Consider the following 15,450-nt stretch of genomic DNA (forward strand, 5'->3'; position numbering starts at 1 on the left):
CGCCCCCACCCTAAGTCAGCGACCTATGTTTGCTTGGTGCAGCAAGATTCATATACAAGGTTAACATTTGGTCTGATTACTATATGAATGTAAATAACAGTAAAGCATACATGAAAACTGTGACAACATGCCTGCTTTTCTCAATATTTTACTTCGAAAGTATGCAATTGTATTTGTTTAACGGGCAGTGATTTGTATAGGGTCACTGAAAAGTCCCCCCCAGAATTTTTGTGTCTCCTACGCCCCTGCTGAATTTAGTTGATAGTTTATAGGCATCAAGTGTTTCAAAAATATTCTACCACCCCAGGCCAATTTCCAGTAGTCTCCAATAATGAAGTGTATTAGTATAAAGACATAATGTGTGAGACAGTTTTATAAAATTCTACTTAATTTTTACTAGGGAGAATTTCAACATTATATATTTTGTCTTGTTCACCACTGACAAAATACAACCAACACGGGCTTCGTTCCAGGTTGACTTTTATTGGAGGGGGTATTTTTAGGTGGCAGTGAATTGTATTTAAACACCCCATGTAAATCACTTTTTAAAAGAGAAAAAGAGAACAATTTGGGTCCGTTGCGTTTTGATTGTGAATCTCCTAAACCATGACAGCTTCGAGGAATGTCTTGCAACCTATTACAGGACCGGTCATTATCATAGCATCTTAAAAAAGGCTTCTGCTTCCTGTTGTGAAAGGTGTGTGTTTGCCTACTCCAGTAAAGTGTAACATTGAAGAGTGATGTCGAACTTCCGTCACCGGCCATGAATATCCACATTAACCTCAAACCCTAGCCTGACAGTATGTGTGTAGTCCCATAACAGATGCGACTGGGTAAAACAAATATAAAAAAAAAAATTAGGAAATTTTTTGTTTGTCATCACTTAAGCAGCCAATATTACTGTTACAAATAACTTGTACAGTGAGCACATTCATTAGAAATTCCACATGTATTTACACATTTGATAGGTCGAGCAGCATTCAGCTTCCACACTCTAAGCTCATCACGTTTTTCAACATAATTTCTGCCACAGTGTATCAGTTTCCCTTGACTGTATTTCACCCCCAGCTAGTGTACTGCATATTTTCATTCTCATGTCTTAATGCTGTAATGCATAAACCTATGCTCTCGCGTTCTGCTCAGGTCTTAACTGATTTTACTTTTTTAAAAATATTTGTTGATGATGATTTCATTTTATGTGCGTTGCATCGGTGCTTATTGTGTATTACATTGAAATGGTTTTAGTTAACCATGCTTTGGCATACCAGCATTCCCTGGTTAGAATGACTCTTTTTCTCTCAGCATCTACCGAGCAGACACTCCTCACTGGTCCAGTGTGGTCCAGTGTCAGGGGAGTCTGACTGTGTCTGAAATATCTGGTATAAAGCTGCTAATATATACAGTGCAGCACTTTGCGTCGCAAAAACGTCCATAGAAAGCATTATTAACTAACTGCATATATTTCTTTCTCGGTTAAACAGATTCAGTCATTGAGTATTTTTCATCACCGACATATATAGCGCTATGAAATGATTGTGCTTCTTCACAAAGATGGTTTCAAGCAACAGCGCAGTGTTGGAGATATGCATCTGGGGCCCTATTTATGAAGGCCCTGCGTCAGTTTTGCGCCGCCGGTGCGTCACTTTTTGTGACGCACCAGCGGTGTAAAAAATGCGCCTCGTTGCGCCATATTTAAAAAGTGACGCATCTAGGTAGATGCGTCACTTTTTAAACCCCTGCGCCACATTATACCTGCGTCAGGTATAATGTATGCAGAGGGGGCGTTCCCCCGCAAAAAACCTCGTAATAGTGACGCAGTGAAATCTATAAGATTTCACTGCGTCACTTTTAGGATGCTGTTGCGTCAAAATCTTGCGCCTGCCTCACAGCAGGCGTAAGACTGACGCAAGCCCTTTCACATGGGGCTTTCCCCATGTGAAAGGACGCATTGCTGGAGTTGCGTCACTTTTGTGACCCACTCCAGCAATGCGTCACTTTTGCGCCTACAGATACGTCAGAAATACTGACGTATCTGTAACTCCTTGCGACATGATGCGTCATACATTAAATATGACGCATCAGGAATGTCGTAAGGAGTGCGCAGTGAAAAGTGACGCATCGCTGTTTTCAAGCAGCGATGCGTCACTTTTCATAAATGAGGCCCCTGGCTTCTACAAATGGTCCATGACAATCTGCGGATCACATGGGATTGAGATGCAATCTCTAATTACCACCAAAAAAATTATGTGAACATTGATGGGCTTAAAGTTGTAGAAATAATTATTATTATGGAAATGAGCATCACACACATCTGCTGGCATATTTTCTATTCAGTCTTAGTTTGAAATCATTATCGGAGAGATAATAAGGGTTTTTATAAACCATACCACAATTTATAAAAACGTTTCAGTAGATGAAATAAAAAATATACAGTAGTTTACTGTTATGATTTTAACATACCACCATCCCGTTCAGATCAATTGCAATAGCAGACATATTCAGAAGAATCAGAAATGCCCCCATGGTTTTCAAGGTGAAAAAGTTACTCCTCACTCCCTCCCCCCACCCCTCAAAAGCAGTCTGCTAGAAGGTGGAACCGGAATAGGGTGGGGCCTACAGTAGATAAAGGCTTATATTGGGATAACAGCATATCACCCTGCGACTGAGATTCCCATCTATGGCAACCACTGTTAATAAATACTACATCTGACATGATAACATACACAAAGCTTAAATTATATTACCGTATGTATTTCAATATTTGGTGCAATGATCAGAATATATATTCAGATCCCATTCTGCTTCTAACAGTGCAATGGAAGGAGGGAATGCTAATGCATTCCATTTAATGATAGAAAGTGGCCAATGTTCTGATGTCAGGCCTCATTCTCTAGACTGTTCTTCAGGGCAGTAATTTTACTTCGCTGCCCTGTACACAATGTAATTTACTGGTTCATGCATAAGGCATTAGACAGTGTCACATTGTATGTGGTTTGCCTCCGTTTAGGGCTGCAGCCAAAATCTTCAAAACTTCACGTCCACCACAAATTCATCTTAGGCAGTGTGTCTGAACACCAGCAGCATATCTAGCAGACTCTTACCTCTTAATTAGCTGTGTTGCTAGTGTGTTTACTGATGGAAGACCATAAATTAATTAAAACACAATATTGTTATTTTCGGACCTACTTGCTAGGAATAGCGCAACATAGTTAGCAGTGATACTGGAGCTGTGGAACCTATGTAGCCCTGAAGGTCTGTGAAATTGTGCCTGGTTGTTAAATCACTGTGTCAAAAACAAATACATCAATTTGGAATCAAGCACTTTAGCTGCTAGTAGAAGACTGTTATCACTTGATTGCGTTGTCTGAAAACTCCTAAAGAAATCAAATGTATAGTTATGTACAACTTGTAGAGCCCCGCCTGATAATTTGTAGGATAATCACTGCATCAGCAATTGCATCATTATTATGTGGTTGTCACAAGGACCTAGTCAGGAGAATTTATAGAATTGGTCTGAGAAGAGTTCGTTGCATTGGTCCAAGGACCCTCTGTCCACCTTTTGCCCTAGAAGCACCTCACACTTCCCAGATCATTTTCATCATTGTGAGAGTACCTCACTGTGAGTTTCTGTGAAACCCCTTTGGAAAATTTTAAAATTCATCAGTACTAAGGCTGGTCGTAGTGCTCCACTAGACAAACTCTCAAACAGCAACATTGCAAGACAGTCAAACTGTCAAACTGTTCTCTTCATCCAGCCAAAGGATCAGATCATCTTGTCAACTTGTATTTGCTTCTTGTTTACAAAATAACATATTACGCCGCCATATTTTCACATCACACTGTTAAAGAAACTCTCTCTTGAACCCACTTCAATTTAGAGGACATTTATTAGGCAAATCAAAAAAGAAACCGCAACTTAGAGAGTACTGCAGGTACATACAGGCCTTCAAAAAATTTTATAAGAGCCGACATTCAAGATGCTGTGCTGGAAAATCCAGAATCCTCGTTTAGGGTGCCAAGCATGGAAACTAGGCTAAGTAGCTACGTCAGAGACAAGGCAGCCCAAGTTGGTATCTTTAACATGTTTATGCAAAATGGAAGCTGCAAAAGCAATACGGCGTCAGAAATTATAGCATTCTCAAAAGCAGTTATGTACACTTTAACATCACAGATTCCTTAATTTCATAAACTAATCTGACTCCTTTTACTGTACCTCAAATTAATCAAGTATTAGAAATCACACATTTTAAACTATTCTCTTTTTAAAAAACTACATTCTACATCCACTAATCTTTCAAGACAGGATTTGATGGCGTACGTAGAAGCCTGTTAGGTTTTCACATAGGCTACTGTAAATTTTTAACCATGAGTGAATTTAACAGGGAGATTAGCAAACCGCACTTACACATTCTCACTCCCATGCTGTTTTGCAACTCCGACATTGGGAAGGTTTCCATCCAGCCTTCTTCTAACCCTGCCTTCCTGATTCTTCTGTTGTTGTGCCACCATATACAGCTGAGTTTCACTGCTTCCACCACAAGAAGACATTGTACACAGACATATGGTAAACCAGGAGACGGAGTAAGATTATGTACGCCAACCGTGTTTAACATTGACACTAATATTGCAGCAACGATGCAGTTTAGGTAAAATATTTTACTTATTCTGCCGTAACATTCCTCTACTATTCCTACAATAATTCAGCTTAAACTATTGATTTCATGTGTGGAATATAAAACTATCAAATGCATAATTATATAATATAATAAGATAATGTGAAAGGTAACATGTCCAGGCGTTACAACGTGTTTTATTTGTAACAGGGCAGCACAAAGATCAATACATTCAGCTGGGGCAAGATTCGGAAACTGAGTTTCAAGAGAAAGCATTTTCTTATTAAACTCCACCCACGTCTTTTCGTAAGTATGTAGCTCATACATCTCTTTTATCTTTACACATCATTATTCCTTCCTCCATAAATGATCAAACATTCTACATGAAGCAACCTTGAGTTGATTTGCCAATTTTTGAAGGTATGGGTGTTTAATGCGATTACTTGTTTCAGGTAGTTTTTTCCTTTAGAGTTGACTTATTGTTTTGCTGATCACACTGTGTAGTCATACGTTCAAACGACATACAGAGGAAAAGATAAACTGGTTCTAAGATGAATAGACTGTTAAAAATCCTGCTTACCAATGTACCGCACCCCCGAAGTACTAGGGGATATAGGTTTTATTTTAAATACCATATTATCTCCTATAAGTACTTTATAGATCAAATTATCAACACACCAATGCCTTCATTAACAATGTTCCATTAAATAGTGTTTTCATGTTTATGAAGTAAAGTGTAATTTTGGGATACTCAAACGTATTAATGTCAGAAAACTCAAACATAAGAATGAAATATGAGTTTTGGAATTGAGATGAGATATACTAAATGTTATGCACTGCAATTATGAATGAATAACTCAATAGCAACCAGTGGTAGGTCTAGACTACGCAGTATATGTTGAGTGCGTGGGAGCTTTCTGTAGTGTTTGCTCTCCATTAGTTTGTCCTATGGTGTTGATTCTGGAGTGTACTGATCCTCATCAAGTGTTTGAGTCTGGTTATAGGTAGGAAAGGAGCGTATTCATGCGCTAAGTCTGGGTTAATAAGTGAAAGCATCTTCTAGCTGCTTTAACTGAGAGGACTTATGCATGGGCATGCAAAGGCAACAGAGACTACCGGAGGAGAATCAATGACAAGGGATCTGTGCTATAAGGTTCTGTCAGCTTCCTCAAATATAGAACACTATGCAATTTGGAAAGAATGGGTTTCTGATGTACTAGTCCTCAAAGCATCCGTGTCTGTTTTACAGAGCCACGCGCTGGCAGTGGGGTCGGAAACACAAGTACCAAGTTATCTCAGAACAAAGGGAAGGACGGTATTACAATCCTTGAAACTTCTCATTGTTGAATGTCGCTTTAGGTCACGCGGCTAGAACTATTAGCAGTTCACGTGAAGTGAATGGTTCATTCACTGTAGGAATCCTTGAGCTGAATGTTTCTGTTCCCTTGGTTGTATTTTATCACACCACTTTTGGTTTTATTCTTTGTCTAGATGGGAGGTTGGAGACTTCATTGCTTAATTTTGATTTCCCATCACACATCAATCAAAACTTTTCCCCCACCTTCTCATGTGGATAGACTGAAGTGTAGGTTCCTTGTTGTTCCTGAGGTCAACTCTACTACGTTTTATGTTTGCTTATCCTAAGGGAGTCATTCACTTTCTGCATCTTCAATTATTGGAAAAAAAATTCACCAATGGTGCTATGAAACTTCACACACTCATGGCTCTCTTTGGAAGCAGTTGGGTTAAATGAACTCCGTTGATTGCACTGGTAGACACAGCGTTCACGTACTATCCTATTCTTTACCTCTAGGCTACTTGCAAGGATACTCTAGAGTTCACCATGGCAAGCAGAGATGCAAGCAAAGCCTTCTGGAAAACCTGCGTGGAGTACCATGCCTTCTTCCGACTCTCAGAAGAGCCCAGCTCGAGGCCTAAGCCCTTCCTGTGCAGCAAGGGATCCAATTTTAGATACAGGTGAACTTCACTGCAACCAAACTCGCTTCTCTCTGTTGTTTAGTGGCGGATGTTGCATCACAAACAAGTGCATCCGGGGTCCTCTCTTATCTGATGCATGCATGTTCTTAACATTTCAGCGGAAGGACACAGAAGCAACTTCTAGATAACGTGAACAAACGGAAACTAAAGAGTTTGCCATTTGAAAGGTAACATTTCCTGACGTTACAAATATCATATTTTCATATATGGTTCTCTACACTCCCAAACTTTACTTTTCCTGTGCTTATTTACAGGAAACACTACAGAGCACATTACCCTGAACGGCAGTGCCGATCCTCCCCGGATATCCTCACTGATGTTTCTAAACAGGTACTATTTATTTACTATGAAAATAAATACACTTTGACTCCAGTGTCAACAGTCCACCTCCATCGCGAAGCCACCTGTGTAAGAACAAGCAGACGAACTGGACCCATCGAGGGAAACATTCCGTGGTAAACCCACTGACACCGCACTAACACGCATGCCCTTTGTCTTATCTTTACTGGGTGGGCTTGGCTAGTGTCTGTGTCTCATGTCATGCAAAGTGATGCAGGCGGCACACAGTGTTGATGAAGTATTTACTTTTCAGTGCAAACCTCTTTTTCTTCTGGAAACAACTTTAATAGCACAGAAGGTTTCACCCTCGGTGGCTCAGATCCCAGTTGTTGGATGACGTGGAGCACTTGCAGGTAGCTGATAGCGGTGTTGCAGGGAGTGTTTTTCAATACTTCCAATACATGGCCGGAGAATATTTTCACTCCAATTAACTCTACTTTTCCTGCTGCTACTAATGGTCCAATATGGTGTCGAATAAGCTAGAATTTTCAGGTGAATTTGTTTCAGTCTTTGACCACCTGCATTACCAATTTAGATAGCAAAATTAGTAATTTGGAAAGTAGTTTAAATAATGCATTCAACACCGACTCAAACTGAAAACGTGCTTGCCTCCTGTATATTGGGAAAACTCTAAACTAATGATTCTATCGATCTCATTCATGTTCTCATCTGTCACATCACAGGTTAGGCCATAAGCATTGTATTTGGGGTGTGATTTAATATTGGTGTGGTGGAAACAGGAAACTTTGCTTTTTCAAAGCCGTTGAGTGCTGTCTCTAGAGCATCCCATAAAAGGAACATGCAATTAAAAAGGATATAACCACACATATGGCCTTTCATCCCATAGACATTAGGGGCATATTACCAAAAACTAGCGATAATTTTTGTCTCTAACTTGTTTAGAGACAAATATTATCGCCGCACATCGGCGATTTTTATCGCAGATAAACCTTGCTATTAGCAAGGTTTATCGCAAATGCGATAAAAAACGGCCGCAATGCATGAATATCGCTGAAAAGTCAGAGATATTCATGCATTATCGAGCAAATGCTCTTAGCCATGTTATCCACCTCCCATTGGATAACATGGCTAAGAACTGCTCAGGGCAGGTGTTAGCTTTTGGAGATATTCGCGCTTAGCGCGAATATCTCCAAAAGTTGGTAATAGGAGATAGCGATGTTAGGGACTGTTTCCAGTCGCTAACATCTTGGCACGCCCACTTTGCATGTCATTAGTGATAAATATCACTGACATGCAAAGCGGGGCCCAAGAAGGTCGCTATCTCCTATTAGCTGTCACTAACTGGTGTTAGCGACAGCTTGGTAATAGGGAGATAATTTTATCTCCGCTTTCTTGGCTTTTAAAGCCAAAAAAGCGGAGATAAACCCCCTTGATAATATGCCCCTAGATTCACAAAAGAAATGTCAGTCAGTCAGTCAGTCAATTTTCTTTATTCGATTATTTAAAATCATAAAAGAGCAAGCATTATTACATAACATGGTTAAAAAACATTTCATTGAAGCACAGAACAATTTAACAAATCTAAAACATTCAATCAATATTATAAAAACAGATAGGCTGCGAATGCAACATACATAAATATCTAAAAAAGCTAAAAAAGAAGGGTTTATTGAGCACAATTCATTTCGGAAAATGGAGAAGAGAGGAAATTCATTTGTCAAGGATAAAGTGCCTGTGCCTTGTGCGGTGCTTATTTAGGCGTGCACCTGCAACCAAAAAACTAGCCACTGAGAAAGCTACTTGTACATTGGGGAGGAGCTGCAAGAACAACAGGGCTGGTTTAACCTGGATAAAGCCCTGGTGACGTAAAATAGGGAGCAGATAACGTTTCCTAAACTCGGTGTAATGTCCGCAGAACATGATAAAGTGCATCGTGTCCTGTGTCGAGAAGTGATCACAGTCGCATGGATCGGCATCCTCGGGTCGCGACCAAGATTTGAAGTTACCCAGTACAAAATGAATTAAATCAAAGCGGAATCTCGTTAAGAGAAAGCGATGATAGGAATTTGTAGTAAAAAGGAGATAAGGTTCCTTTCCTGGAGCTAAGGAGAGCATACAATGTTTCCTCACCATAATCTTTTTTAGCTCTACTTCTTCCCTTTCCATGGCATATAAATTTGTCAGGGTGTTTTTGACTGATTTTATATCGCCATAAGTTATCCCCTCTGGGGAAGAGAAGAGCTCCGGACGACCTGCCAGGGTAAGCTGCGTTTTAACGTATCTTAACCAAGGAATGTAGAGGGCTCTATCCAGGGCTAAACAATCTCTTAAGATGGTATGATTTAAAGTAAGCTCCTGATTGAGCCATGTTTTTATCCATCCAATCACTGGGGCTAGTTTTAATAAGTCTGAGATATAGCCCACACCTAACTCTGTATGTATTGCAAAGGTCGAAGTTGATTGGGGGACGGAGAGCAAGGATCTCAAAAATTTATTCTCTACAATCTGTATTTTAGCTGGGCTGGTATATCCCCAGATTACCGAGCCATACTGGGCAACTGACAAACACTTGGAGTTATAAACTTTAATGATGCTTTCCATGGGGCGGGCACCCAGCTTTTTGGCAAAACCCAGCAGCCCTGCGGCCGCTCTAGCGACAGCGCTGCTTTTGACCAAAAGCTGAGGGCCCCAAGTGCCCCTATCGTCGAAAGTGACTCCTAGGTATGGGAAGGAGGAGACTCTCTTGACCTCCTTTCCTGCACAGGAAAAAGTTAGTAACTTTCTTTTCCTTCCTGCGGGTCCAGCGATCATTACATGTGATTTGTCTGTGTTAATTTTCATGTCCAAAGATGACATAAAAGCCCCGAAGGATGCAAGAAGTTTATTTAGCGCAACTCCGGAGCGTGCCAGAAGGACAGCGTCATCCGCGTACAGGAGTACAGGAATCTTTGTCTCCCCTGCACGCGGAATATCGCTGTGGGCTGTTATCATTACTGCCTCTAGGTCATTGATGTATAAAGTGAAGAGGAGGGGAGCAAGTATACACCCTTGCCTGATCCCCCTCTCCGACTTAAAGTGACAAGTGCATCTACCTTCCCGAGTAACTCTGACTGAAGTCATAAGGTCCTTGTGTAGCTCGGCCAGGTATTCGACCAAAGGGGGGTCGAGACCCATGGCCAAAAGGATCCGCCACAGCCTTGCCCTGTTGACCAGGTCAAAGGCTGATGACAGGTCCATAAAGGCCATGTATAAAGACCCCTCCCTGCCGATTACATACTTATTTAAAATTAATTCTAAATTTAGGCACTGATCTAACGTTCCTCTTTTGGATCTAAAACCATATTGTGCATTAGATAAAATACCCCTACTTTCTAAAATAAGGGTCAGTCTTGATAATAGGACTCTGCCCATAATTTTTACACTCGAGTCAATAAGAGAAATTGGCCTATAACAAGCCGGATCTGTCCTCTGGCCCTTCTTAAAAATTGGCACTATAGTTGAGTTTGCCCAGCTGGAGGGGAAAATAAATTCCCGTGTTGCATTAAAAACATTGGTTAAAATTTTCGAGCTAAAATCAGGGGCACTCTTGAAAAAATCTGCCGGGACCCCATCTGGGCCTGGTGCCTTTTTACAGAGTGTATCGTTGATAGCTTTTTTCACCTCTTCCTGAGTAAAAGGAGAGATGGGATTTGGCGTTAGAGAAGGAGGAAGTACCCGTTCTATGCTTGTGTCGTTTTGACGATAAATATTACTAAAATGTGTCACCCATTGCTCATCTGGAATAGTACAATCCGCTCTTTGATGATCTAACCCTACAAAGTACGGGTGATTTATTACTGCCCAAAATTTAGCACTGTCTTTCTGTGTCTCAGGCAGTAACAGGTTATTCCAAGCTTCGTCTTTTATCTCGGATTTCCTCTTTCTAATAGCCAAATTATATTTTTTCCTTAGAGATGCTACCAATACTCTGTTTCTAGGTTTGTTTTTTAAGGCTTTAAGAAGAATTGAATGAGCCTTAGAACAGTTTGTATCGAACCATTTGGGGCCCATTGTCTTATTGCATTTAACCTTCACAGTCAGATCTAGATTGACTTGTTGACAAATAGTGCTAAAGGCCTCAACCAGAGTAGTGCTAGAATTTTTGTTGTCTAAACATATGGCAACTTCACCTTCTACCTTGGCCAGTGTCTCTTGTAAGAAGGTTATAGGGGTAACTTTATCCCATTTAAGCCTTCGATTTTGATCTCTCAGCGCAAGGTCTGTTGCACAAAAATTATCAGACGTTCTATTACCCAAAGCTCCCTGTGCTAAAACCTCTAAAATCACGGGATTGTGATCGCTAAAAACAGAAATTAAGACATTACAAACAAATACATCAGATAAAAGTCTAAGAGATACAAAAATATAATCAATAATTGTGCCTCGTTCCTTGCCCTCATAAGTCGGTAACCGTGAGTCATTTGAGCAAGTATAAAATTCATGGAGGTTGAAGGTAGCCAGAAACAGTTCCAGAGCCTCGCCACTAGGTGTGTGTTCAAAATGCGGCGTGGAAGAATATAGAAAGGATTCCTCTGTTTCTCTTTGGCAACCCGCCTGGCAAGGGTGAATATTAAAATCTCCCATGAGGATCACCTCATACCCATAAGAACTATTTATATCGTAAGTCGATAGGAGGTCCTCTAGGGATGCTAAATGCTCGGTAGGAAATTGACTGGCTGGCGAATTATAAAAATTGATGAGTAAAATAGGATGGGAGTTTGATGAGCTCAATTCCACCATTAAACAATTTTTACTATTAGACTTAATATGCCTCGCTTTTCCTTTTACATCAAGTGAAATGTATAAAGCCAACCCACCCCTTGCTCTACCTGCTTTACTGGGGTCTGCAGGTACATAAAAATGGGAGTAACCATCTATAGGCAGACACACTGATGTTTCCCAAGTTTCCTGGAATGCAAGGATATCATAATTTCTGATTAGGTCCAGCCAGTTCTTATCTTTAAACTTAGCTCTAAGCCCAGCGATGTTCCAGCTCATAATTCTTCGAACCTCAACACTTACTGAAGAATGAGCCAAAGGGCCAGGAGCTGGCTGTAAACCTTCTAAGTTATTTTCTCCGGCTGGCAAAAGTCAATCATTTTGGTCCATAAATGAAAGAGGCGCGAAACGATTAAAAAGTTCAAGTGGCTGTGTGACAGGGTTAAACGTTGGAGGTTGGTGACGGTGAACTGAGGCGTTGTTCCTTAAGTCTTGTCCCCATCTAAAGTGAGAATCCCAGTTGGTATCCCACCCTGGGGCGGGAGTCCTTGGAAAAGAGACATTCTGCTGCTCTCCATAAAAAAATTTCAAAGTAAGTGGAACCACAGTGCCTCTTCTTCGTTGGGGAGGAAAAATATTTGTAAGAATATTGGGAAGAACGTCTGGGTTAGAAAAGCTCACTGCCACACAATCCCCTTTAAATTTTTTTGGCCGGTTTCCCAGCCAAGGAACCCTGGTTGCAGATTTAATCACACTTGCAAGATGGTGTTTCCCACCTGGTGCTAGTCGGATATTGGTGGTTAACCAGTGTAGGGCTTTACTGCAGAGTGAAGTTGATGTTTCAGCTATGCCCCCTTCTAATGGGGGTACGTTTGCGAGGACCAAAACCACGGGTGTAGCCTCAACAATAAATTGCAAGGGATCCGTGGGATGAATTTGTGGTTGCACTTGTATTTGCGCGGGAGGAATGTTAAGCGAAGGAGTTGGGTCTGATGTGGAGCATGCTGGTATGGAGCCCTCAAATGCTACTGATGGTGTTTGTTGCGTTGGATTTGGCCCAAGCAGTTCCATTTCATCTCCAACATCCGTATTACTACCAGCTTCAGCTCCTCTAGGATTATTATCCAGATGAGTAATTAGCGTAGTACATTTCTCGATACCACTTGCAACTGTATTTTGGAGTGCGCCCAACTTCTTGACCTCTGCTTGCAGTTTATCTATCTTGGATATAAGAGGTTTGACAATAATATTGATTTTCATCTCAATGAGATCAGCGATTTTATCAAGTAGGGCTTCCTCGGAGGAACAGAAAGGGTGTTCCTCAACAAGAGTCATTTGTTTATGCTTTGGAGTGGTAGCCCTCTTACGCTTAGTCCCTGAGAGTAAACCCCCCCGCTTGGAAGGATTCTTTGTGCATTGACGTTTAGGTCTACCAGCGTGTCCAATAGGGGATTGATCTAGGACGGAGACCTGTGATTGTGTATCTTGCTCTGGGTCTTGATCAATGTCAGTATCTATAATAACATCACTAGGCAAGCCTTCAAGAGCCGGAATTGCATTCTCCAGTGATCCCGGTATAACTTGGGGTGTAAAATCAGCTGTAGAGTCTACAGTATGAATGTCCTGAGTTAATGTACCATCAAGCAGGATTGAAGCGGATGTAGGTGGTGATGGGCATAGCAAGTCAGGTGATAGGCTCAGCCCCAATGACTCCCTCCTTTGCATGTTTATTTTCTGTACAGTCTGGACCATGTAGTTGTTTATCTTATTTTGTTGCACTGCTACAAGTTTTTTAGACATTGCTCAGACTGTATAATATATGTGGGTGATATGTACGTGACTTACTTGAGGGACGAATGATGTCTTCACACTTGCAGAGTTTCTGGCCCTGCACCTGCCTCCTCCTGCCGATGAGGGCCGTAGAGGGCCCGCCCTTTGCCCGGGCTTCGCCCGGCGTCCCGCTCGCGTCCCGCGACGCGGGTAACTCTGCTCCTTAAGTGCGCCTTCAGGCGCTCCGCTTGCGTAATTGACGCGCCGCCGCTGAGCCTGCCGGGAACTGTAGTCACCCGGGGCGGCGGCGCGAGGCTATGTTCAGCGCGACTCTTGGCGGTGTCGGCGTTCGCTGCTGAGCCCTCTCGTGTCTCCTGGCAGTCCAAAGGTTGCAGGTAAGTTTGCTGTTAGCGTCCCCCGCTCCTGCCGGTAACTCTGCTCCTTAAGTGCGCCTTCAGGCGCTCCGCTTGCGTAATTGACGCGCCGCCGCTGAGCCTGCCGGGAACTGTAGTCACCCGGGGCGGCGGCGCGATGCTATGTTCAGCGCGACTCTTGGCGGTGTCGGCGTTCGCTGCTGAGCCCTCTCGTGTCTCCTGGCAGTCCAAAGGTTGCAGGTAAGTTTGCTGTTAGCGTCCCCCGCTCCTGCCGGTAACTCTGCTCCTTAAGTGCGCCTTCAGGCGCTCCGCTTGCGTAATTGACGCGCCGCCGCTGAGCCTGCCGGAAACTGTAGTCACCCGGGGCGGCGGCGCGATGCTATGTTCAGCGCGACTCTTGGCGGTGTCGGCGTTCGCTGCTGAGCCCTCTCGTGTCTCCTGGCAGTCCAAAGGTTGCAGGTAAGTTTGCTGTTAGCTGTCAACTTGTGGGTGTAAAATGCTCCCAAAGCTTGAGAATCAGCCCATTTTGTGCACAGTCGATTCATAATATGCACAGTTCTTGTGTAACTTACACTGTGCACAGCTCTGCTAATGGTGTGGCTGGTGGAGATACATTCCAGGGCTACAAATGGATTGTGCATGTTTCTATGCTCCCCTTAGAGCCCCATCTGTAATACATGCCAGGGGACTGGTTTTAGAATGTGGAAGGGAAAAGTGCTGGTCTGGTCCACCTGATTTACGATATCAGTGCAATGTGTATGTGTGGGCTCTTAAAGCCTTTCCTATTTAAATGCTATTGGTGGCAGTCCGGGGGCTGTTGTTAGCTGACCAGATGTAAGGGACAGCGAGGCAGCTAGAATCTGGTGCTTTAAATACATTCCATTCCACCCTACATCCGCTCCCTTTCCAGGTATAGCAGGATGCTAATACAGTCTATTTGCTACTTTTCTATCCTCTTTTTCAACAGTGGTATGGCTGGCGAAAGCTCAGTAAATTGTTCTGGTCGATGTCTTTGGTTGCATGAAGCAAATTACACCTCTCAAAGTTACTCCAAAAAAATAAAATATCTGTAATAGGACACTTTTTTCTATCATCCGAAGATCTTCTAACCTTTTTTCAAAAAGGTTATTGAGGGAAAAGTTACAAGACGGTGATGTAAGGGGTCCAGATACATTTTTTTTTTAAGTTCAAAAATAATTTTATTTGGTAAAAGGAGAGAAAAAGAAGGTGTCAATGCAAAGTTCAAAAAGAGTATAAAATGTGGAAAACATTAGTAAGCAACGGGAACAATACAGTTATAAAGAATAATGAAATCTAATCATGGGCATTAGGGCTAAATAAAGGAGAGACATTAATTGTAGAAATATGATTATGCAAAAGTAAGTACATATATGTGATAATGAAGGAGAAAAGGAATGCGAGGGGCATTTAAGGGGGTTTGAAGACCTCTTGCTGTAAAGGTTGTGGGTGGAATAAGCGTTTAGCACATACATCAAGGTAAAGCGTAATAGGAAGCCATAGGTCCATGCATTTTGCTGCCATGTGAGCAGGAAAGACAAAAGCAGTATCCAGTCTATGATTGTGACAGACATTATACCACCATGTTTTAAAGGAGATGTTAGAAAAGTTCTTCCAGT

At 42.0% G+C, this 15,450-nt stretch overlaps 1 protein-coding gene across 1 annotated transcript in view; it reads left to right on the plus strand.

The window, feature by feature from the left end:
• Window positions 1-15,450, plus strand: part of FRMD7 (FERM domain containing 7) — a 443,576-nt gene that overhangs the window by 371,064 nt on the left and 57,062 nt on the right. Inside the window, exons 7-10 of the mRNA XM_086966767.1 lie at window positions 4,824-4,919; window positions 6,427-6,590; window positions 6,710-6,778; window positions 6,866-6,941. Coding sequence (XP_086822893.1) covers window positions 4,824-4,919; window positions 6,427-6,590; window positions 6,710-6,778; window positions 6,866-6,941 — 405 coding nt within the window. The remainder of the gene's footprint in view (window positions 1-4,823; window positions 4,920-6,426; window positions 6,591-6,709; window positions 6,779-6,865; window positions 6,942-15,450) is intronic.

Source organism: Lissotriton vulgaris, chromosome 4_1, assembly GCF_964263255.1.
Source record: "Lissotriton vulgaris chromosome 4_1, aLisVul1.2, whole genome shotgun sequence".
NCBI classification, from domain to species: domain Eukaryota; kingdom Metazoa; phylum Chordata; class Amphibia; order Caudata; family Salamandridae; genus Lissotriton; species Lissotriton vulgaris.